Genomic DNA, 25,861 nt, shown 5'->3' with positions numbered 1-25,861 from the left:
GGCCTGCAAAAACTGCACCTGCCTTCTGTCGCACTTGGGTCTGTGAGGTGACTTTCCATGCAGATGCAGCAGGCATGGAAAGACGGAGGTATCTGAATTCATTTTTGTAAGGACTTTGTCATCTCACCTATGCTTCCTTCGTGGTATACTATTTGTGTTTTAATAAATAAAGCTTGCCTGAAGATCAGAGTGCAAAGCAGCCACACTAGTCAGCCATACATGCCAGGGAGTGATGACATACACCTTGAATCCCAGGAGACAGAAGCAGACAGATCTTTGTGAGTTCAAGGACACCCTGGTCTATACAAGATTGAATCTGTCTAAAAGAGAAACAGAGCTCACACAAAGGTGATCTGAGCAGTTGGGATCATACAATCCCAGCACTATGGAGGTGGAGACAGGAGCTGTATGACTGGATGGAGAGAGGAATATAAAAGGGAAGAGTCAGGAACTCAGTGGAGTGTGGAGTCAGGTTGTTGGAGAGTATTGCAGGGTTGCCTTTTCAGTCTGAAGATTTGGTAGAGGCACAAGGTCTTTCTAGTGGCTGGCTGTTTTGCTTTTCTGATCTTCAAGTTGAACCCCAATATCTGTCTCTGGGTTTTTATTATTCGGGTTACAGATTCCTGCAGAAGTAACAATATTATATCAGAATAGGAGTCAGGCCTCAAAGTCTTCAGCAACCCTAAACCCACTCTGCTTTGAAGAAACTGTATTCTTTTAATCATTTTTAAAAACCATTCTTTTAACCTTTTTTCTAATAAGAATGAGGAGGTAAAGAAAGGTTAGGCATATCCTCAAGGGTACTCAGCTAGTAAGTGAACATTTTAGTATGTGTTCTTTAGTAGCCATAAATGCTGTGTGTGGAAGTGGAATTGTGTCATAGCTTGGATGTGTCTTTTGTAGGTGCCATTCCAAGCTATTTTTCAAAGTCTATTTCATATCTATATGCTCATTTCTGTTAATGCTATTTAGCAAACAGTAGGGGATGGGGGGGTCTTGTTAGACAGAGAAACAGAATCTAGACTTTCTTTTGATGACCCAGTCACAGAAGAAGCAAGATATGACTACCTCACTGAATAAGGTACTGAGCCACATGGCTAACATAGACAAGAATAATGGGCTAATATAAGTTAAAAAAGTTAATAAGAAGTCTGAGCTACTAGGACAATCAGTTTATAACTAATGTAGACCTCTGTGATTTCTTTGGGACTTAACGACTGCAGGAACTGGGCAGGACAGAAACTTCAGACAACAGAATGGTGCCCACATGGACAACTGCATCCACATAAAGCCTGACAGAACTTGGAAAGTAATTCTAGACAAAAAAGAATAGAGTTAAGCATGGCTTATTGATAGCAGCACTTTCTTGGGTGGGCTCTGCTTGCTAGAGGCAAGCACTCTCACTTAAGAGAGGCTTCCCGACTCAGCATTAGCTGCAAAATCTTGCAGCTCTTTTAAGAGGTCCTGCCATGAAACACTTAAATGGTGTTGAAGAAAAACTGACTGCATGCTTTTTGGTGGTGGCAGGGACCTTGAAATGCCATAGAGTTGTGGCAATAAACATGGCTTCAGCCAGTACCTCTGCCAAGAGGCTGAAATCTCATAAAGCCAAGGAATGGGCTGGATCCAGCCACCAAAGCCACAGCTTTAATCTTGGCCATATTGTTTAGCAAATTAAAGACTCATATGGTCAGAAAAAAAGATACAGTAAAGATAGTTTCAGAAGAAAAAGTTTATAAACAATTTACAGTGTATTTAAAAATATATGTAGGCTTGGGAGAGAAAAGAAAAAGGTTAAAGTCCTTAAAAGAAAAGAAAAAAGAAAAAAAAGAAAGTAGTTGGATGTGGTGGCACACACCTTTAATCCTAGCACTTGGGAGGCAGAGGCTGGAGGATCTCTGTGAGTTCAAGGACAGCCTAGTGTACAGAGTGAGTTCTAGGACAAAGATACATAGAGAAACCCTGTTTCAAAAAGCCAAAAATTAAAAATAAAGGAATCTAGATTCCTTTTATACTGGTTGTAGGACATTGCTGTATCAAGGTCTTTTTCATTCTTTAGCTTATTAATACCAGGTATATGCTTTGCACATACACTAGAGAAGACTTTAATAATGAAGTGCAAAATCAGCCCTGCTTAGAGAAGCTAGAGTTTAGTCAGAGGGCAAAGATAATAAAACATAAGTAACACAGACCAATATATGTATCGTATTATGATCTAAGTAGACACTGTGCTCTGAGATGGTGAAGAATAGTCATCACTAGACTCATATGAGGAACACTTATGTGAGCCTTGGTGGGGGGATTGGAAGAGATAGTTCATCACAAGCAATGTTATAGCAGGCAAGCCAGGCTTCCTGGGTTTTCTGCTACCCTAGTGATGTATCATTCAAGTTGCGGTTCCAAGAGAGCTGGGAAGTAGGTGCTGGTCAGACTTTGGGAAACATTTGATGGGGGAGAGTCTTCTGTTTTGTGTTAATTTCATTGGTTAAATAAAGAGACTGCCTTGGCCCTGATAGGACAGAAAATTAGGTAGGCGGAGTAGACAGAACAGAATGCTGGGAGAAAGAAGCCGAGTCAGGCAGTCGCCATGATTCTCCCACTCCAGACAGACGCAGGTTAAGATCTTTCCTGGTAAGCCACCTTGTGGTGCTACACAGAATATTAGAAATGGGTTAGATCAATATGTAAGAGCTAGCCAATAAGAGGTTATAACTAATGAGCCAAGCAGTGTTTAAAAGAATACAGTTTCTGTGTAATTATTTCTTCTGATAAAGCTAGCCGGGTTCCAGGAATGTAGCCCGCTGCTATTATTACAACGAACATTAAGTACTAGGTGAAGATTGAATTTATGCATTTTGATTATCTACTATTCTTACTGGTTGGCCTTCTATGAAAACATAGAAAGTTATACAATGTCCTGCCTTTCTTATTCTGTTTTCCACTGAGAAGAACTGGACAAAGGACAGGGCGCAAGAAGCTTATCGAGCGTTCGTGATAATACCCGTTACAGGTGTTGATACTAAAGGGAGAGCTTCCAAGTAGCCCTGAATGGAGAGTTTAAGATTTTCTTCAGGGAGTTGAGTAAAGCCCTTCTATAAAGCATATGATCAGTTGAACTACATCTGAGAGTCTCCCCCCCCCCAAGATACTAGAGTAAAAGTTGTTGAAGATGCGTATTTAAGAACTTACTTCCTTTCTCCACTTTAGTGTCTTCAGAAAGTAAGAAATGGATGTCTAGTGAAGCTTCAACTGGAAGTGAGAGAGACACACCAGACATAGCACAGCACTGGTCATTACGAGACCATTATAGAATGTACTCACCGATAATATACCAAGCCCTCTGTGAGCATGTGCAGACTCAAATGTCACTGATGAATACCTTGGCTTCAAAAGATGGCCCCAGCAGAATGCCTACTGCATGTCATACTGTGTCTGGTTTAGGTTAGTATGATATTTGAATAGTGAATGTAAGCCGTGATTAAATTACTTTGTTATATAAGCACTATAAAATGTGAATGATACATACACTTTTTTTTTCACTTCTTTTAGAGTCTCAGGCAATACCACATTCTGGTTATGGCTGTTGTACTTCCACTTCAGTCTGGTCACCTCAGCAGCTGTCCTGCCCTCTAATGGTTCACTCGGTGGGTATAGTTTGTATACTAAACAAGAAACAACTTGGTTATAGAAATTGTCATCTTAGCAATGGAATATTGAATTAACCGCTCCAGTGTACTAGGATGTAAAACCAATTTTGTGTATTTTCTGACTTAGAAAAGTTTTACCTGTTAAGAACATAGGTATTATTAAGAAGCAATCCTGAGGAAAGAAACCAAACTTACCCGGTACCCAAGCACAGCCAACACCTGGTGACGCGTGTCTTTACTCATTTAACTCTGTGTCTTTCTAAAATAAGAGCTATAGTTTTATATAGTTATATACTGCTTTTTTTCACTTAATACATTGTTAGTATGACTGTGTTTTCTTTCTCTCTGCTTCTCTCTCTCTCTCTTTTGTTTATTTGGTTTTTTGAGACAAGGTTTCTCTGAGAAACTGCCCTGGCTCTCCTGGAACTCACTTTGTAGACCAGGCTGGCCTTGAACTCACAGAGACCTGCTTCTGCCTCTCAAGTGCTGGGATTAAAGGTATGCACCACGAGACCTAGTTGACGACTTTTTATTACAGTATACCTTTTATATAGTTGAAGCTGTGTTTTATGGGTATTTTTCTCATAAGACAAATGTCTTTGAGCTAAATTGTATAATAAAATCACTAGTCTCTGATTTGATATTGAGCCAACAGCTAGTTTTATTATTTTAACATGTTCATTTACATTCTATATACACACATGCATTTTTATTTCTGTTACTAAAAATTGAGCCCACCACCTTACACTACCACTGAGCTACATCCCTAACTGAATAGACCTTTCTTAAAGTTCTGTATATGTGGTTTTTAATAAAATAATCATTTTATTTTTATTTTTTTGTGGAGATTTGCCTGCATGTATGTCCGTGCACCATATGCATGATGGCATTGGGTCCCCTGGAACTGGAGTTAAAGAAGGTTGTGGGCAGCCACGTGGATTCTGGGAGCTGAACCAGGTTCTCTGCAATAGTGGCAGTACCCTACAGATGTGCTGTCTCTCCAGTCTCTTAGCTTGCTTCTTGTAATGTTTCTCAAAGTGAAAATATTTGTTTCAGTCCAAATGTGGGCTAATTTTTTGATGCCTTTAAAGCATGTATGGTATTTGTAAACAATCTGTTTTCATCATGACCTTATAATATTCTCATGTTGCAGAGTGAGCTACTTAAGCTCTGAAAAACTAGTCTTTGTTGTGTAGTGGAGACATCCAGCTTGCTTGTAAGCTGAACAGTCACAAAATTGGTTTTTAATGGTAGAAAATGATTTTCTAATATTACTGATTTGTGTTTTTAATAGTCTACTAGTGGATTGTTCATACTTTTGAAGGCTTTTGTTTTTCCTGCTTAGGGAGTTCAGACTGATGACGATAACCATCTTGCATCACAAGATCAAGCAAGCTCTGTGAACTGCCCTGATGTTCTCAAGAATTCCTCTAGTGTTCTTCCTGGAATTCCATGTGGCCTTCCCCACACTGATGAAGCAGCTCTTCCCACGCCTCAGCAGCCGACTCTTGCTAATTTGTCGTGGATGCTGCCACAACAAAGAGCTAAGGAAGCAGACCTGCGAAAGTGTTTCCAAACATATGTGTCTCTGTTTCCAGCTCATGGAAGAGACGTTCCCTCGGACAGTCAGGCACACCAAAGCCCCACTCAATTGCAGCCAGCCTCCTTGGCCACTAATGAAGAAAAATGTGCCAGAGAACAAATTGGAGAGACCACAAACGAAGGAAAGTATTTAAGCATACATGTGCAAGATGCAAAAATAGCCAGGAATGTGCAGCAGGCAGAAAACGTGAGCCAAACTGCTGAAAAAGTCAGAATTGCCAAGTGCTTGTTGGGAGAGCTCAAGGCCCTGGTCGCAGAACAAGGTAGATGAGTGTTTCAAACTTTTCTGTAATGTGGTATAATGCTTAATAGCAGTGTATGTCTTCTGGCTGTCATTCCAATGACAGTGATTGCTAAGGAGTGTCTGCTGTTTTTCACAGAACTGTGTCTTAACCCAGTAAGGAAAAGAGTTCTGTTTGTTGTCTTACATTTTGGGGCTTTTGTTTGTTTCCTGAGACAGGGTCTCATGTATTCTAAGATGGCTTCCAGCTTGTGTAGCTGAAGGTAATGTTGGACCACTAGTCTTTGCTGGTCTTCCTCCACTGCCTGTGTGCTGGGGTTCCTGGGACTTGACATGTATTGAGAAATAGCAAACACTTCCAAGTGTGTATTCATTCTGCTTGATGCAAACAGACTTGAAAAGATCCAGTACCAAGAATCCATAGAAAGAAAATTATAGTAGTTAGATGACTATTTTTCGCTTTAACAAAGATCCAAATTTCCTTCCATTATTTTGTAACTGACTGTTAAATTGTTCAACAGATTTCACTTTGCATAGTAACCAGTGCCACTTACTGGCCTTTTAGTTTGTGTTTAGTATTTTTCTCTTAAACCAATAAAATGTTTTTGAACCAAGTTGGTTTTTTTCATTGTGTATGTATTTTTCTGAAGTAGTGGCTTTTGCTTGGAATGAATTGCAAATATCAGAGCTATGAGTAGAAAGCGCAGTAATTGATTGTGAAGCTAACAGAAAGCTGCCATTTATACAGGCTGACATACATACAGAACTCTAAAGTCCTTGGGAATAACAGCACAGTTAAGGTATAGGTTAAGTGTGCTTAAATTGTTACGTTTCCAGAGCCTCAAATTAGACAGGCTTGTTTTTGTTTTTGTTTTTGAAATAAGGACTAACTGTATAGTTCTGGCTGGCCCAGAACTTGCTGTGTAGACCCAGACTGGACCTACAAAAGCCTGACTGCCTCTGCCTCTCAAGTACTGGGACTAAAGGTGTGCGCCACCACTCTTCTGTCATCTTTAACCAAATGTTCAGTCATGCTCGCAACAGTGTGGGACAGCGCCAGTGTTAGGGGTCTTAGAGTACTCACAGGGCCCAGCACTGTGCTCTCGTCTTACCCGAGTCTCAATGCAGTAATGGTCTCCGCTCTCGGGAAGGAAACGAGTTTTGGATAACAGTATCTCATTCTGATCTCTGTCACCCAGTGACAGACTGTTTTTTTAGTTCCATTTAACTATGAAGAAATTTAGACTTCAAGAGTGAAGTAATTGAAATGTTGGCCAGAGTATATTATAATAAAAAAAAATCTCAATTAGAGAGGAGGAAAGACTAAAATCAAGAGATCTGATGTGTAGTATGGTCATTGACTATAGTAACAATACAATATAATTCTCAATTGCTCAGAGATTAGGTTGCCAGCCTTCTCATTACAAAAAATTCATACATGAGGCAGTGCATATCTGTTAACAAAATTTAGCTATTGTACTACGCATACATAATTCAAAACATGTTATACGCAGTAAATCACACAATTTCTATGACTAAGGTCAAAGCTGCCATAGTGGTTGAGCCACCGCTTCACCTTCAGAGCCGTGAGCAGAGCCACTCGAGAGAAAGTGATGACTGCTCAGTTGCTGGACATCCTTGTCCACTGTGTGCGTGTGCTTCTCATCAGTGTTCAAATACTTGTGGCCCTGAATACATTTTTATAACTTGATTACCCTTGCAATATTATTTTAAGTAAACACTTTGAGAGAAAGGAGGGACAGAAAAAAGATAGAAGATCTGATACTCACTCCTTACATCTGTTGGCCATGTGTAAACATAGCCGCTGTCTACAAAAGAGAGGGTACTCTGGGTCACAGTAGTGCTTTTAGTTAAGTAATGGCATGTCCTAGGAAACCCTCTTACAATATTTTGCCAAATCAATCACCCTTGAACTCACAAAGATCCACCTGCCTCCTGAGGTGATTTGATCCTCCTGAGTGCTGGGATTAAAGGCATGCGCCACCACCGCCTGGCCCAAAATTAGCTATATTTTTTAATGCAAGATCAAAGATTTTATTACTGATGTTTATAGAGTAGCCAATTATAGGAAACTTCGACAGCAATGATGAAGTCCACTATAGATTTTGATAAATATCAACTAGGAGATATGTGTGAATCTGTTTCCCACTTCACTTAACTGAACCAGAAAATCACTAAATATAATACTGTGATTTAAGATTAATCTTTCCTTACTTGGTGTAACTTCTTTAGAATTGATCTGAGTGAGCAAATACAGACAGCAAGATAAAGGAAATAGAATTTGTACAATAATCATGAGTAATGAAAACTATAATGGGTATATATTTATCTATAAAGATTTTTAGTAATACATGCTAATAATCTTTTCAATTTTAAATACTGTTTTTACTAACCTGTCTTTTATAGAGGACTCGGAAGTTCAGAGATTGGTAACAGAAGTAGAGGCATGCATATCTGGGCTTTCAGTAGTGAGTGGCCGCACAAACATCGACGTTGAAATAGCACTGGCCCTGCAGCCACTGCGAAGTGAGAATGCTCAGCTGCGGAGGTAAGACTTGCTCCTTAGTGCTGTTGTCTATAGGTACGGGAGTTCCACAGCCAGCACACAGATGCCACGTGTGATAGCTCGGAGCAGTGCTCCAACGTTTATGCCTTTCCTTTCTCATCTTCCAGTGGATTCTGCATTCTTCAACTTTCCACTGCTTCTGCCCACTAGGATACATTTTCTCCCACCAATATCCCTGATGTCTCTTGTTAGCATGTACCCAGGAGGTGTACCTGCCTCGTGTAGTTTGTGTGGTAGTCTTAAGTTTTTTACAGTAACAAACGTCTTAGTCACAGAAAAAGTGTAGAAAAGGGAAAAGATTCCTTCTACTTTACAAAGCTACTGTCTCAGTATGTTTTCCAGGAGACAGATGGGGACAGGGAGTGTGAATATTACGTGTCTTGGACCAGAAGTAGTCATTTCTTGGTCCTTAACATTTTGTAGTCTAAACTTAAAACCAGTCAAATGCTGTGTCCTAATAAAATTGCCTGCAACGTGTGGTCAGGGAAGAGAACCCGGATAAGGGTGAGCTGAGTGCTGGTAGCCCTGACATAGTGAGACATAGGACAAAACTTACTTAAATTTTTAAATACTTTTTTCTTTTTAGCCCTATTAACTTACTGTAATTATATTCTTAATTTGCTTAAGAAAGACTTAAACCAGTGAAGTAATCTTGAAATGTAGAGGAAATCACCCATATAATCTCAGTATTGTTTTAACTTTGGGTGTTCCTGTGATGGCCAATAAAGCTTAAGTCCAGGATCTGTTGTTGTTTTTGTTCTGGGGTTTGTTTTCAGATGCTTCTGCAGCTCTGCATTGTGAATGCGCCCTGACTGTTACCGTGGGAATAGATGGGACTTGCAGGGACCTACATGAAACTTGAAGACTGTAAAGGATTCCTAGTTGGAGAGTAGTTCAAAGTCATGGGTCTGTAGCCCACAGAGATGACATCTAGTGAGATTTCCTTGCTTAGGATCATTAAGAGGTCATTTGTGGATAGGGTTGCTGCATTTAAATGGTAATAACATGTCATACTGTCACCAGTCCTGATCTGAGGGATCCCTGTAATAGTATTAATCTTTCAATATTAAAATCAAGATTAAGTAATGTGGAATGGATAGCAGCTACTATTGAGTGTTTGTGCTGTGCTGGCCGCTGTTTTTCATATGCGCCGTCACTCGAGTCCTCCCAGTAGCTCTATACAGTATTATGCTACTTCCATTTGGAGAGGAGGAGACCAAGGCACAGAAAGGTATGTGATTTGCTGAAACTTGTGTATTTAGGAATTGAGGGAATCAAGGTGATTTGATTTTAGAGTCCCAGATCTTAGCTGTGGGTTTCTACAGTAACTCCATGAGGAAATAGACACTGACTTAATTAAGGGTCACTCTTCACGTGTATTTTGCAGAACAAAAGGATAATACTAATAAGTGCCTATTATTTAAAAGAGTGATAATCCAATAATTGGTCCTTAAGCATACCAGAACCTATCTGAGAACATTATCCGCTTAGCTTGTCTCCGTGGAAGTATCGTTGGTCCTCACTTCCGTCCCTCAGAACATTCCAGAATTGCTGGAGTTCATTTGTAACCCCTCATGAAACGGAGACTTACCCTTTATTTTGTCACCAGTTGTTTTTAACTTTTCTAAAGGTGACTTAGAAAAATGAACTTAACTGGTATCCATTTCTGTTTAATTGACAGCAGAGATTTTTAGCTCTCTGTCCTTAGGTAAAAAAGACTGTAGAACATTCTCTTGCCACTGTTAGTTACTTGACCTTTTAGAGGATAAAATTACTGAAAAATGAATTTGTTAGAGTTCCTTAGAATAGGCTAAGGCTTCCAGTAGCCATGTGGGAATTTTATACTATTTTTATCTTTATTTGGAAAAAAATAATCCATAAATCTCACTATAAATAAAAACTAGAATGGGTGGGCTTATTTAGAAGTGATTTTTTTTTTCTTGTAGACATTTGTAAACCACATGTTTTTAAGTAGAAACCTGATCCTTTCCCTTCCCACCCCACACAACTTAGTGCATCGCCATCTTGTGGCGAAAAGAAAAACTGCTGGATGCCTTGCTTCCAGTACTTTGGGCATTTTCATGTCCAGATCTTCTGCGATTTTTGAAACACAGTAGTCTTTTATTTATTCTTTCTGTTCCCAACCCACAAGATATCTGTAATCTGTAATGTTTTGTTGACTCTAACTATAGGAGCCCCTAGGGCATCCCAAAATATCTTTGATGGAGGTTCAGAGTAGAATGTTACATCATATTAAGAACCTTCAGTTTAGAGACTACCTTAATATTTGTGAGGTGACTTAGGATTTATGATCACTTCCTGATTGCAGACTCAAATATAAGCTCATTAGAGTCCAGACAAAACGTAACAGTTTAAGAGCAAACAGGCAGAGTTGAGGAGAGGTGGTGGGAGAGCCAATGTGTGAAAATTTAGATTTATTCTGTTGTCTGGAGAAATAAGTAAGACTATTGCAGGCCACTCAAACTTGGGTCATATGAACACTGAATTGTTGTATTGGTTTGGGGCTTTTGTGGGTTTTTTTTCCCTCCTTCCCATTTTAGTTTCTACTGGATTAATAGTTCAGCATCTCCTGTCTTATTTCTTTGTCTAAACACTTTACATTTTGTATCTCATTATTGTTTTTCATCCCTTGATATGTGTGCGGGGAGGTGTGGGATTCGGTGTTCTGGAATGAATCCTGGGGCTTTGCATATACTGTGCAAGCTTTCTACCACTGCTTTATACCCTAAGCTCAAGCTCAAAAATAATGTTTTGGAGGCTTGGGGATAAAAATCACTTGCTGCACATGTGTGAGGATCTGCATTTGTATCTTTAACACCTACATAAAAAATCCATATGGCCCTAGTGGCCTCTAGCTTGGGAGATAGAGACAGGGGTTTGTGAGCAAGCTGCTAGCTACACTAGCAAAGTCGGTGAACTCTGGGTTCAGGGAGAGACCCTTCCTCAGCAAAATAGAGAACAGAAAAGACACCCAACATGAACCTCTGGCTTCCACATGCTCATTCACGCTGTAGGTGCATATGCACCAGCACTTGTGCCTCCATACATGTGAGTGTGTACAACATACACACACTCACACTGTCCTCTTTTAAAATGTGCTAAAAAATGAATTGCAACCATTATATCATACCATATACAAGTTAACTTGCAAAGAATGACAGCCCAAAAGCTGGTGGGAGTAAGCATAGGGAGGGTCCTATATCTTTTACTGGAGAAGATTCCTCAATAATCCCAAAATATAAATCAGAAGAATTAATTATATTGAAATTCAAAATTTCAAATTTTGTTTTTCAAAAGTTTAAATACTGTTAACCCAAAATGAAGAGGCACCAACAGACTTTGAAAAAAGTGTGCAAAATGTATCTTACAAAGAACTTATATATAGACTGAACACAGAACAATTAAAATTCTATGTTATAACTCTATTTTGTGTTGTTTTCAAAATGGGTAAAATATTTGAACAGGAACTTTATTACAGAAAACACACAGAGTTGGGCACAGAAACACATACCTGCACTTGAAACATGGAAGTTAGAAGCAAGGGTAATCCTAAATTCAATGGAAACCCTACACAGGAAGACCCCTCCCTCTAAATAAATAAATACAACCAAACAAAACAAGGCTTGGGTTGAGGACATATGTGGCCTAGTAGGAGATCTCTTGCATGGCATGTGTGAAGTGTAGCTAGAAATCTTCTCTGTCCCATCCAGTGTTGCTGGACCAGTTTCTTTCCTGCCTGCTGGTCCCTACAGCTGCTTGTAAAATAATCATTCGGAGGTTTAATATTTATTATAATTGTTTGACCGCTGCTTCTTACTGACTAGCTCCACAGATAAATGAACCATTTCTAATAATCTGTGTGTTGCCACATGCCCATGACCTACCAGTAATGCTTTAGGATCTTACACCTCTAGCCGTTGCTGGCGTCTCCCTAACTCTGCCTTATTTCTCCTCGTATCTATGCTTGCATTTCCCGCCTTGCCATATTCTGCCCTTCCATAGACCAAAGTAGCTTCTTTATTAACCAATGGTAATAAAACATTCACAGCATACAGAGGGGGCATCCCACATCAGTGAAGCTTAGGATTTTAATGCATGGAAATCAAATAACACAAAAAGATAGTTATCATCATCAACCACTAGGAACCTGCAGGTTAGGAGCACAATGAAACATCATGGTATACTCATTGGAATGGCAACAATCAAAAGAACAAACCATTTTTAGTGAGGATGTGGAGCCATCTTGGCTAGTTGGAATGTAAAATGGTAAGAGCACTTTGGAAACAAGTTTGGGAGTTTTTTTTCGAAATGATGTGTAAATTTGTTGAATGATCTAGTTAGTCCACTTTTCAGCATTTTCTCAGAAATGAAAGCACATATGTCCATAAAAACTTATATTCATAGGAAACAAATGTCTGTTGACAGGTGTTCATAGTGGTATTCAGCAATTAAAAAAGGAATTGTTGATACATGCAGCAGAACGGATGAACTTGAGAATTGTTATGCTGAGTAGAAGAAGCCAGGATGTCAGCGTGTTCATTTCAAGATTCCATATCTATAAAACTCTAGGAAATGAAAACAGTCTAAACCATGGTTAGCTGTGTGTCCAGGAAAGGAGGGGTATGAAATTGGCCCAAGGAAACTCCAAATGATGCGGATCTTACTATTGTGAAGGTTTTATCACACCATATGACAAAATGCACTTTAAATATATGTATATTAGTGTATATAGGCTTTATCTCCAAACAGTTACATAAAAGTAAACCAATTAAAGCATATTTACTTAAATGTCATCTGTCTTTGGTTAAAATTAAATATATTTAAATTGAACACATTAAAAATAGTTTATGTAATAGCCATTCTTGAGAGATTATTTTTATTATTAATTTTTAGTATTTATAAAACAGCAAAAATTTAAAAAGCAGAGAATAAGAGAAAAAAGAGTGGCTCCTGGTAAGGAGTGTTTTCATCAATGTGGGAGGAGTTTCAGGGTGCACCTCGGCTAAGATACAGGAGTCAACCAAAGGAATGAAGCTGCAGGCGCAGAACTGAGAGAGGACAGGGTCAAGAGAGAAAGAGAATGAGAGAGAGAGAGAGAGAGAGAGAGAGAGAGAGAGAGAGAGAGAGAGAGAGAGAGAATTTTAGTAAAAGGAGGGATGGGCTGCATTCCCGCTGCCAGGCTCCCGGCCACCTTGGATAGCTTATACCCTGAAATAACAACACACAAATTGTATTCATTTAAACACTGCCTGGCCCATTAGCTCTAGCCTCTTATTGGCTAACTCTCACATATTGATTCAACCCATTTTTAATAATCTGTATATTACCACGAGGTCGTGGCTTACCGGGAAAGATTCAGCATGTCTAACCTGGCAGCTTCGTGGTGGGCAGCTCTCTGTCTCTGCCTCCTTTCTCCCAGCATTCTGTTCTGTCTACCATGCCCATCTAAGGGCTGCCCTATCAAAAGGCCAAGGCAGTTTTCTTTATTCAACCAATGAAAGTAACACATAAAAAGAAGACCTTCCGCCGGGCGGTGGTGGTGCACGCCTTTAATCCCAGCACTTGGGAGGCAGAGGCAGGCGGATCTCTGTGAGTTCGAGGCCAGCCTGGTCTACAAGAGCTAGTTCCAGGACAGGAATAAACCCTGTCTCGAAAAATCAAAAAAAAAAAAAAAAAGAAGACCTTCCTACACCAGAGAATGAGTTCTATGTACAGGTATACTCATGTGGAGACCAGACGAAAATGTTGAGTTCCTTCCTCAATGGCTCATCTTATTCCTGTAAGATAGGATCTGGAGCTGAACCAGAAGACTATTGTTTTGCTAGGCTTGCTGGTCAGTGAGCGCCAGTCTCTGCCTCCCAAGCACTGGGTCTGAGGTCATGCCCAGCAAACTCCCATGCTACACAAGCCCTCCTGCAACTGTACCTTCTGCAGGCTCTCCTTACCATAGGAAGGCAATACTTAGAGAATAGGATGGGGGTCAGAGGCTGTAGCGAGTGATAGAAAGTTCAAATTGGTTAATGTTTTAAAGGAGAAGAACCTGAAAAGCAGCATTCAAAAAGATGATAAAAAAAAGCATTTTCCCATATAAGGTACCTGCTAGTTTTCTGGAAGATACCAGAAGAGGTATTGTGTTTTATATTCTGGGACATCACTCTGTTCTGCCTTTTCTAGATCTGCATGTTTTGTTATTGAGGGGAACCCTTTAGGAAAAAATAGCATTCTGTCTGCTGCTTATTCTTTTCTACTTTATAATGTGTCTTAGAGGTTTTTTGTTTTTTTTTTTGTTTTTTTTCCCCAGTGGTGGATATTGAACCCAAGGTCTAGTACATGCTTTGAAAGTGCACTGTCACTGAGCTAGCCCCAAGCCCTTTGTGGTGATATTTCTATGGCAGTACATATGTATATTTAATTATTTTTCAGTGTATATCAGTATTTCATCATATGGATGAGCTATAACGTGTATCACATCTTAAGTTGTTTTCAGTTCTCATCGAATATTACACTATATATCTTGTATATATCTGTAATGTTTTACATGCTTTTGTATTTATATAGCTATTTCTCAGAGTAAGTAACCTATGGGTAAAACCAACTTTCCAGAGATGGAGAGATGGCTTAGTGGTTAAGGGCATTTGCTGCTCTCACGTAAGACCCAGGTTTGCAAGACTCCAGTTCCAGAGGGTCTGACTTGGCCCCGCTTGGCCTCACTAGCACCAGGCATACATGTGGTGCACAGACATGCAGGCAAAACACCCATATACATAAAATGAAATTAATTTTAAAAACTATTTTGTCAAAGATATATGTTTTATAGCTTGGATGATGCCAAACTGTAATCCAAATGGTTACAATAAATTCCTACTGACTGAGAAAATTCCCCTATACTGTCACTAATGAAGAACTATTTCCTTTATTTTATATTTTTGTAGTGTATGAGTGTGTGTGCATGCGTGTGTGTGTTCTGTATATTCATGTATTTGTGTATACACCTAGAGGCCAGTTGTATCATGCCGCTATGCCCAACTTCTCATGTGAGCACTAGGAATCCAAACCCAGGTCCTTTGTTTCTGTGGTAAGTCATCCCCTATCCTCAAGCAATGCCTTTCTTGGATGCTTCTTAATCACTTAGCTTTCTTAGATAAATTGCTTATTTTATCTTTTTACAGAACTTCAATTCTAAAACAAGCTTCAAATTGTGATGTGTTTAATCTTTATATTCTTTACTTGATGGATGTTGGATTTTGAGTCTTGCTTAGGGATGCCTTCCTTAGTTAAAGATTATTTATGTTTTCTTATAAAATTTGAGTTGTTGGATTTTGTGTTATTGGTATATTTTGTGTTCTTAACTCTAATCTATCAAGAATTAATACTTGTGAATGGTATTTGGTAAGGGTACTATCATTTTAGATTCAATAACTAAATCAAATACTTGAGTTCAGAAAGTTTCCAGTCCTGGAAAGATATTAAATACCAGAGAGTTTTTGCTTTGTCCTAATCAGTACCTACTTACATATTCTTGTTTGTGAAGACAGAGTTGATACCAACATTCTAATGAAGTAGCTATTAAAAATGAACGTGTCCATCTAATAATAAAATTGCTGAAGGCATAAATTATGTGTCCCAAGTTGTTAATGTATTACAGACATGAAGCAGGAATATGTCTGGTAGTTGACACCTACAGGTATTCTAGTTGACAGCAATGACAGCTATTTTTAAAGGTAACCTACAGTAGTAAAGATTCTGTAAATGTATATACACTCACACGTATTATTTCAAAAGAGATGTGAAGGTAAAGATATGGAAAACAAAGGAAACAGCTGGATGTGATGGAACATGAGTATTGTCCCAGCACTTGAAAGGTTGAGGTAGGAGAATCCAAAGTTCAGGCCACTTGTGAGCTACAGTACTGAGTTCCAGGCCAGTCTTGGAAACCGTGGGGCAGGGTTATGGTGTCCTGAACAGTAGTTCTGCAACACTCTGTCCTGGTTCTGGTAGTGCAGATCTGTAATCCAGCTACTGAGGCAGGAAGATTTCAAGTTCAAGACTAGCCTTGGAAATTTGATTGAGACTTTGTCTCAAGTGTGAGTGTGTGTGTGTGTGTGTTCTATAGATATAAAAAGTACTTGTCAGGTCAGGGGCTGCTGTTTTCAAAATGGACCCCTGAATAGTGTGGCTTTTTTGTTTTGTTCATTTAGATCTTGTGTTTGGTTTGGGATTTGAGATGGACAGGTGATGATAGTATTTGTCTTTTTTGGTAAATTTATGTATTTTTGATAGGGTATCAGATGTAAACTGTAAAATGAGTTTAGGATTTTTACAAGTCTTCATTATTTCCTTTAGGCAGCTAAGAAGTCTGAACCAGTGCCTCAGAGAAGAAGAGAAAACTCCAAAGGCACCTAGTAACCTTGAATGTAGGTAAAAGAACTTTAAGAAATGAAACAGAAGTCCTTGTCTCTCTGGAAATGTTGGTGCAGACTTGTGCTTTCTCAATTACTTTGTCTAAGTGGGTTTTCTCTCTTTATCAACTTTAAAATTAGGAATAACTGTTTTATAATTTAATCTTAATCCCAGGACTTGTGAGGTAGGAGGATTGCCACAGTTTAAGGCCAGCCTGGGCGACATATCGAATACTACTCCAACAAAAAGTATATGCAGTAAGACCCTATCTAGAGAAAACAAGTTAATAAATATGGACATATCTTAAATAACGACATAAGTATTCTTCTTGTCGACTCTTCTATATTTAAGGTCTTCTGAAAGATACTTGGGTGCTTTCAGCCTTTCCTACAGTGTGAGCAACAATGAAGTGAAGATCTCTGTCCCAATGTCTGCACACATTTTACAGGAGAAATGAAGAGCTCTGTCCCAATGTCTGCACATACATACATATCTTACAGGCGAGATTTCTAGGAAAATTGCTAAGCCAAAATGTATATATAGTGGCTGTTTTGACAGATATTGTCAAATGACCCCTCTTTTTTCTGATGATTTGTTCTAAATGGGGGTCTTACTGTGTTGCTCAGGCTATTCTTCGGCTTCTTGGCTCAATTGATCCTCCATCCTTACTCAGTTGCTGGAATTACAAGGTGAATATCAAATTGTCTTTATGGATCACAGAGCTTCACAGAGAAAAACAAGAGCATAAGAACAAATGAGAACAATTTTGAATGTTCTTGGAGTTTTTTTCTTGAGTCTAATGTAAATGTGATGTTACAAAGAAGTACATTGATGCCCTAGAATTTTTTTTCAATTTCTGAATGATAAAAATATTTTCAAAAAGTATCAGCAAAATAGGGAAAAGTTCTTTTGTAATACATGACATAACAAGCTTATTTCTTTTAATGTATAACCCTCTTGCAAAGCAGGGGAAAATCCGAGCAACCAATAGAGTAAGCACTTTTCAAAAATGCCTAGTTTCAGAGTAATTTATGGTAGGTCTTTCTGGTTCTGCTGTTAACAAGGGTATGGGTAGGAAGAAGGCCAGAGAGGAGGCCATACGGAAGTGGGAATCAGCAGTTGCCTCTCTAAGCGTCTTACCTCTTTGTATTCTCATAATCATTTACCTTGGTGTACTTCTTCGGAGAGTATTACTGTTTATAATAATTTGCTTACTACAGGCTCCATGAGAAAAGGGACCTTGTCTGTGTTGCTCACTGTTGCATACCCAGGTTCTATTAGTAATTCATACACAGTAAGCAGTCACTTAAGACTGCATTAGATAAACAAAATGTTGCCATACACTTTCATGTAATTTTATTTATTCTTTGAGAACTTCATGAACATATACCATGCATTTTCATTATTCCCACCCCTCAATACCACACTTCTGACTCTCACAGGAGACTTCCCAACACATCCCCTGCCCAACTTCATGCCCTCTTCTTTTCTTAAAAACCCCAGTGAGTTGAATTATTGTTGCCTCCAAGTGTGTCGGCTGTGTGTCCTTCTATTGTAGCATAGTCAGCATACCGACGGCATTCCCCCAAAGAAAATGACTCAACCCTAGGGATCCATCAACTACAAAGAGCTCCTCCGTTCGGGCAGGCCTGCAGTTTCTCCACTATTAGGGTAGGGTTTTGACTGGTTTGGTCTTATGCAGGTAACCATAGCTGCTGTGAGCTCGAGTGCAATGCCCATGTTGTGTTCACAGCGTTCCTTCCCGTCCTCTAGCTCCTGGTTCTTTCTGCCCCTCTTCTGTTTTCCCAGAACCTGGGGAGTGGGGTTAGCATAAATGTCACATTTATGTCTGACATTCTTAGTCTTTTATTTCCAGCACTTTGATCAGTTATGAGTCTCTGCATTGTTTCCCACTAGAAAAAGAAGTTTCTCTGACCACGGCCAAGAGCAGCATAGATCCATAAATATAAACATAAATCTTCAGAGGATAGCTTGACAGCATAACCATATAGCAAAACAACAATAAGCAAGTTCCCCCTAGGGCCTATCACCTCTCTAGTCATGAGGTTTACAGTACGAATTCCCTCCTGTGTAGCAGGGCTCAAAGCCAATCAGAAAGTGGTTGGCTGCCTCCCTTACAGTTCGACAGTTTTTAGTGGGCACATCTTGCCTAGAAGATCAGCACTGTGGCATACCAGGTCCAGTTGTAGGTATGATTACTGGTGTCTGTCTCCTCCCCTACCTGAGTTTGTGCATTCCCTGGGGTTTCTCTTGTTCATCTGTAGTCTTACTCTATTGTGATCCGATATATAACTGTAGGAATTGTTTGAGTATTCCTATATTTGTCAAGAGTTTTTTTGCATCCTAATACATGATCTATTTTAGAGAACTTTCTATGAGCTGCTGAGGGAAAAAAATGTGATTTCTATAGTGTTTGAGTGGGATTTTCTGTAGATATCTGTTAAGTTCATTTGACCTGTAATATCAGGTATTGATTTCTGTTTAATTTTTGTCAGGATGACTTATGTGTCTGTGAGTGTGGGATACCGAAATCAGCCACTGCCACTGACTTTACATCTAGTTTTATGAGGTTGGGTACACCAGGAATTCAGGGACATACATTCAAAATCTTAATGTCCTCTTGATTGATTGTTCCCTAATCCAGAGGAAGTAACCTTTATCTTTTTTTGTTTATTTTTTTACTGGTTTTGGTTTGAAGTCAGTTTCATCAGGTATTAGAACAGTGACCCTTGTTTGTTTTCTAGGTGTAAATTACTATTTACTTATACTTTGTTCCATCGCTTTTACCATAAGGTAGTCTGTCTTTTGTGGTGAGGTGAATTTCTTGGAGGCAGTACATAGATGATTCCTGCCTTTTGATCTAATCTACTAGCTGTGTTTTTTGATTACGGAGTTGGCTGTGCATTGGTATTCAATTGTTTACCAACTAGAAAGTTGTTATGCCCTAGGAAGGTGTGTATTGATTGCTGCATTTTGTTGATTTTGTTGTGTTTAGTTTTTTCCTTTGTTGTTATTACTCTAGCATGTGTTTTTCTTTCTTGTGACCTCATAGGTGGAACTGTGTTTTTCTTCAGTCAAAGATTCTTTCTAGCATCTTCTCTGGAATCAGCTTAGTGGTCATAAATTCCTTTAGTCTATTTTTATCATGGAAAGTTTTTACTATTTTTTCAATTATGACAGATAATTTTCTTGGTGAATAGTCTGTGTTGGCAATGCTATTCTTCAGAACTTGAAATTTAGCTTTTCAGGCCCTCCTGGCTTTTGATGTTTCAGTTGACAAATCTTCTGCTGGCTCTGATGGGCCTGCCTTTATATATGACTTGGTGTCCCTTTCTTGCTGGTTTTAGTTGCTCTTTGTTCTGTATATTCAGTGTGTTTATTCTATTTTCTGTTGCTGTGATTAAACACTCTGACCAAACCAGCCTAGGGAAGGAAAGAGTGTATTGCCCTGTGCTTCCAGGTCACACTCCATTACCAAGAGAAAGAGGTCAAGGCTGGAACCTGCCTAGGGAATACCACTGCCCACAGTTAACAAAGCAATCAAGACTGTCCCTCACAGACACATCTACAGGCCAATCTGATAGATAGTTGCTCAGTTCAGATTCTCTCTTCAGGTGGTTCTAGGCTGTACCAAGTTGACAGTTAATGTTCATTAGGAGAGTGTTTTAATTGCAATCTGACAAGGGGAGGGGTTGTTTCCTGTTCAGTGTTTTAAGTAACTTTTTTATCTGGATTTGAATCTTTTCCCAATACTGAGAAAATGTATGTTATTTTTCTATGCATGTAGAATGAGATTCTTCTTCTGTGCCCATTACCTGTGGATTTGGTCTTTTCTCAATGTCGGGTATATCTTGAAATCCCCATGGTGCCTTGTTATTTTATCTTTGTCCTTGTTGAATTGTTCCAAGTCTTCTACTTTGTCTTCAGACTCCAGTGTTCTGTCCTCTCCTCAATCCAGTCTGTTGTAGAGACTTTCTACAGAGCTTTTTGTTTGATTCACTGCTTCTGGTTTTATTTTTAGCAATTCAGAATGGGTTTTCTTGAACATTTCTCTGTGTTTCTTTTTGCTGTTGTTTGTGTCTTTGAACATATTTTAAAAGATTTTATTCTTTATTTGTGTGTATGTGTGTTCGTGTTCATGTGTGTGAGTACTCATGGAGGCCTGTAGTAAGAGCAGTGGGCAGGCGTGCTTTTCATCTCACCCGGCTCCCGCACAGCTAGCCTTACACGCGAAATAACAACACACAAATTGTATTCATTTAAACACTGCCTGGCCCATTATTTCTAGCCTCTTCTTGGCTAACTCATATCTTGACTAACCCATTTCTAATAATCTGTGTAGCACCACAAGGTGGTGGTTTACCGGGAAAGATTCAGCATGTCTGACCTGGCAGCTGGCTCCATCGCATCTGACCTCACTTCCCTTCTTCCCAGCATTCTATTCTGTCTACTCCACCCACCTATGTTCTGACCTATCAGGCCAAGCAGTTTCTTTATTAATTAACCAATGAAAGCAACAGATAGAATATGACCCTCCTCCATCAGAGGCCAGAAAAGGGCATATTGGTGTTGTAAGCCGCCAAATATGGATGCTGGAAACCAAACTCTTGTCCTTAAAAGCAAGCACTCTTTAATGGCTGTTTCACCAATCCCAACACATAATCATTATTTTTACTTCTTTTCTATAGATTTCATCAGATGCCATTGCTGTAGGAACAATAATTTTTGGAGCTGTATTGTCTTGGATTTTTTGTTTGTTTGTTTCTTATGCCACAACACTGAGGTTTATACCTCTAGTATTATTTTGTTGCTTGGTTGTTTTTTTTTTTGTCTGTTTTAATAAGCTGTATTTTTTCAGTTGGAGGATTTGCAATGTTTAAGTGGTCCTTATATCGGGTAGAGTTGAGTGTATAGTTCAGAAAACAATTCCTCAGTCTAGGAACTCAGGGTTGCTAGCCTTATGGAATGAATTGCTGGTGCAGTTGCAGAGTTGGAAGGTGAAGTCTTTGGATCCTCTAACTCGGGAGGGCTCCACTGCTGCTATGTGGGAGAGGGGAGAGCGCCATTGGTCTCTGCAGCCTCAGCGTTCTTGGAGTTCTGGCAAAAGCAGGAGGGGAGCTTGTAAGTTTCCTAGTAGTGTCCTGGCCCCCTGCGCTCTGCTGTGGCTCTGCTGTGGTTTGTGTGGCGCCGTGAGGAGCACTTCTCTTGCAGCTTCCAGTAAGCCAACTGGAAGGACTTCCGGTTGCGCTCCCACCCTTGGTTTTCCTGCCTGCTTCCTTGCAAGGTCTTCCTTAGGCCATTTACAGACCTCATCTCTTGAAGGCAAGGGCTCACTGTGTGTGTTATTTCTGCTGTTTTCTTTCACTGCATTTCGAAGATGAGTCTTCCAGACTTCCTTACATGGAAGTCTACCTGCACTTTTACAGCTCTGACAAAGACTGGTAGATCTGTGGGCTGATACCAACAGTCTACAAGGGGGAAGGTGTGAAATTAGCAACTGTGGGATAGTATGATTCTTTTGTGTTTAAATATATATTTATGTAAATCATTATCAGCATAATCATTTGCCAGTACAGTAACCGAAATTAATAGTGTATGATTCTGGTGTGAGAACTGACAGGGATGGGGGGACATATTGAGAATTATTTGGTGCTGTCTTTCGCATTTTTGTGGAGTTTGAGATAATTATTTGCAGATGTACTATTCATTTGTTTTAAAAGGTAAAAACAATTTATAACTAAAATATCGATTGGAGAAGACATTTATTTTGTAAAATGTATTTAATATTTACATAACATTATTTGTGCATTGTTACTATTGAGGGAAATAGTGAACTTAAGGACTTTTCCTGAAAACAGGCATGTTTTAAAAACTGGGAAACAGCTGTTTGACGTGTTTATCTTACAGTGTTCTCCCTGCAGTCGTTGAATATGTCACTGCAAAGTCAGCTGCAAGAGTCACTGAAGAGCCAGGAGTTACTACAGAGTAAAAATGAAGAACTCTTAAAAGTGATAGAAAACCAGAGAGATGAAAACAAAAAATTTACGACTTTGTTTAAAGACAAAGAGCAAACTCTTCTGCAGAATAAACAGCAGTTTGACATTGAAATGACGAGGGTAAAAATTGGTGTGTATTTGAACTGTAGCTATAGTCTTTGTTTCTAAAGCAGTAAGGAAACTGAAGTTGCTTTTGTTGTTTGCTTTAGAGTTGGAGGATGCCTTGGCCAATGAGAAGAATTCTCAGTTTAAATTAGAGACTGCAGAAAAGGAAAATCAGATACTGGGAATAACACTACGCCAGCGTGATGCTGAGGTTGCTCGACTTAGAGAACTAACCAGGTAAACTCGCTTCCTGTGAGATAACCCAGGCCTCTTATTAGATGTCTTTATAAACCCCAAGCCACAGATCTTTCTTCCTCCTTTTTCCCCGATAGTTTCCTTTACCCCCCACTTCTTTTAATTTCTAATGTGTTGGGCTATTTCACTTTAAAGATTCCAGACTTGTATAAGGCTTTTTTAAACCATGGGGTTGTAGATTATGGGGAACCAGTTGATGCCAGTGAAGAACTGGACACTGTATAGTGAAGCAGTGAAGCTCCCTGGCTCGCACACAGAGAGGCCTGGGTGGACTCTCAGCCGTGCTGCGTATTAGCGGAGTGATCCTGTGTGTGTTATTTAACCGTTAAAGCTCTGTCATAAAGTTGTCAGGGAACCACAGAATAGTTCGTGATGTGCATCTAACGTGTCGAGTCCTCATGCCAATGATATTGGGTACGTCTCTTAACTTCTTTGGCTTTCTGATTTTCATTTCATCAGTAAAGTGAGAGATTTGACCACAGGCTCTAAATATCTTCATTCTTTACTCAGTCTCTTTCCAAATGAATAAATCTGTCTTACTTTTTATACTTTTATAGAAACCTTACAAAAATCAGGGTTTGTTTTTTTTTTGAGACATTTGGTAATCATTGGATTTTCAAGTACTTTTAAACATTTCAGAGAAGTTAGTAATTATAGGCCAGGAAACCAGTAGATCTGACCATTCCTTTAGTGATCCTGGAAGCTCATCATCCCAAATGATTCATTTTTAATTATAAGCTTTTTGGGAACTAGATGTCTGTATATATAAATTATATGTTATATATAATGTGCTTAGTTTATGAATATACTTAATAATTTAATGTAGAAATTCTGCTTTACTTTAGCATACCTCTTACTAGGCTGATTTTTTTTAACTCAAAGGTTCAGTTTGCAATGTTGCTCAAGAATAAAATATTTCTATACCTTACGAAAAAAATGATGAGACTTTATCTTTAGGTATGATAGTAAATTATATAAATCAAGATCTTTTGTCATTTGTTATTGTAATTTTCTGTTGTCAAAGCGTTCTAACACTAATTTTCATACTTGCTTTAAGTCCTTCTTTTAAAGGATAGAAGCATTAGAAATGAGCTAACAAAATGCATAAAACAAACAGTAGTGACTGTCCTGCATTCTTCTTGGCAGAACTTTACAGAACAGTATGGCGAAGCTGCTCTCAGATCTCAGTGTGGACACTGCCCGCTGCAAGATGGGGAGTAACCTCACCAAGTCACTTCTGAATATTTACGATCAGCAGCTTCAGCAGGACCCAGCCCCTTCTCACACGTCCATAATGAGCTACCTAAATAAGCTGGAGACAAATCACAGCTTTGCTCACTCGGCGCTCCTTAACAACGAGGAAGCCACAGAGCCGCACAGGCTCCATGAGAACGTGCTGCCTGCACAGGGCCCTCCACACAGTGACACCAGGGTGGTGGGTGGGAGTCCTGCACCTGTAGTGGCTTCTGCTGCTGTGGTAGAGGATTCCGATACAGAATGTGAAACCATCGCTTTGACAGAAGATGAGTTTAATGTGGATGGTACACTTTATATTCCTTTTGCCAGAAGCACTTCTGAAAAGCAGCCACCACTTTCTAAGAGACTGTCACCCCAGCCAGTGAGAAGTGTTGCTACCACACAGCTAGCCAGCGGCATCACACCCGCCTCTAAAAGAGAACCTAGACTGTGTGCACCTGTAGCTTGTTCTTCACGAAACGAAGCAGCAGATGCTCCTGGGAGACTTTCCAGCCCACCTGACACAGAGGACATGCAGCTCCTCAGGAAAATAAAGGAAGCGATCGGTAAGATCCCTGCTGCTGCTGCTGCTGCTGCTGCTCAGGCTGAGCACCCAGAGGAGCAGGCCACACATCATGGGCCACCAACTTGTCGCAGCCCTGTTGTCCCAGTGAAGGGCAATGTCATCAGTGATATCAGCTTCCTAAATTCCGACTTGACATCAGACTGGAGCATCTCCTCTTTCTCAACGTTCACGTCTCATGATGAACAAGATTTCAGAAATGGCCTGGCAGCTTTGGATGCCAACATCGCTCGACTCCAGAAGTCCTTAAGGACTGGCCTTCTGGAGAAATGAGTTTGGAAGAAAACTGACTGGGTGCTTTTTTTTTTAATATTAGAATTTGGCTACATTCATAGTATATTTTAGGTTTCCTTACAGAGAACGTTTTATACTATTAATTATGTATGAAATAATAATGGAATAAATTTATTATTGCACTATTTTAACACCTGAAACTTATAAAAACAAATTCTCTTAAGAAATTAACAATTGCTAAGAGAAGAAAGTTGTGGCTGCCTAAGCAAGTGTTGTGTGCCTCACTGTGTCACAGAGAGAGTCTTCTGTGTGGAACTGCCGAGTCAGTGGTGCGGGGACCGAGGACTGCGGCTGTCCAAAAGGATAATGGGAAAGGATCTGGCAATTAAAGTTTCCTCTCTGCTTTGGAATATCCGTTGTTTGTATGTGAGTGATAGTGTGCTTATGCGTGGGGTCCTCTGGGTTATACGCCATGCTGTTGATGACATGCATTAACCTTTCTGAGAGAAAGGTGCCGGTATACCCACCTCATACAAAGCATTGGTTGGTCCAGGGAAATGTAGTCTAAGTCTTGGACGTTTTATTTATACTTTTCCTGAATGTACATTTTAAGACCTTTCAAAAATAAGGTCAGACTGATCAGGTAATGCTAACAACCAACTTTTACCTTAATAATTTTGTTTTTTAGTATGATTTGGGTTTTTCTTACTGTCTTAGAAAATGATGGAGTTTGCAAATCTTGGCACTGGTGATAATTCTGCTTCTCTGGCCCAGTTTTTCCCCATCATTTAGCTGAGAATGTTGTTCTATAATTAACATGAACTGTGTTGCCCTCTCTGCTTTTCGGTACCAGCCCATTGTCCTATCTTGCCATATAGCCCAAGATGACCTCACACCTCCATCTTCCCGCCTCAGCCTGACGCCATGATTACA

General features: G+C 39.5%; 1 protein-coding gene across 1 annotated transcript in view; it reads left to right on the top strand.

Annotated features, from left to right (window-relative positions):
• Positions 1–25,338, top strand: part of Ccdc14 (coiled-coil domain containing 14) — a 37,681-nt gene extending 12,343 nt beyond the window's left edge. Inside the window, exons 6-13 of the mRNA XM_075965385.1 lie at positions 3,208–3,441; positions 3,550–3,644; positions 4,993–5,512; positions 7,918–8,059; positions 16,442–16,512; positions 22,427–22,645; positions 22,725–22,857; positions 24,022–25,338. Of these exons, the coding sequence (XP_075821500.1) occupies positions 3,208–3,441; positions 3,550–3,644; positions 4,993–5,512; positions 7,918–8,059; positions 16,442–16,512; positions 22,427–22,645; positions 22,725–22,857; positions 24,022–24,967 (2,360 nt within the window). The 3' untranslated portion in view covers positions 24,968–25,338. The remainder of the gene's footprint in view (positions 1–3,207; positions 3,442–3,549; positions 3,645–4,992; positions 5,513–7,917; positions 8,060–16,441; positions 16,513–22,426; positions 22,646–22,724; positions 22,858–24,021) is intronic.
• Positions 25,339–25,861: the final 523 nt, after the last annotated feature.

This window comes from Microtus pennsylvanicus, chromosome 1 (genome assembly GCF_037038515.1).
Source record: "Microtus pennsylvanicus isolate mMicPen1 chromosome 1, mMicPen1.hap1, whole genome shotgun sequence".
Classification (NCBI taxonomy): Eukaryota; Metazoa; Chordata; class Mammalia; order Rodentia; family Cricetidae; genus Microtus; species Microtus pennsylvanicus.
Note: the sequence above shows the minus strand (reverse complement) of the source record. Positions and strands in the feature narration are given on the sequence as shown.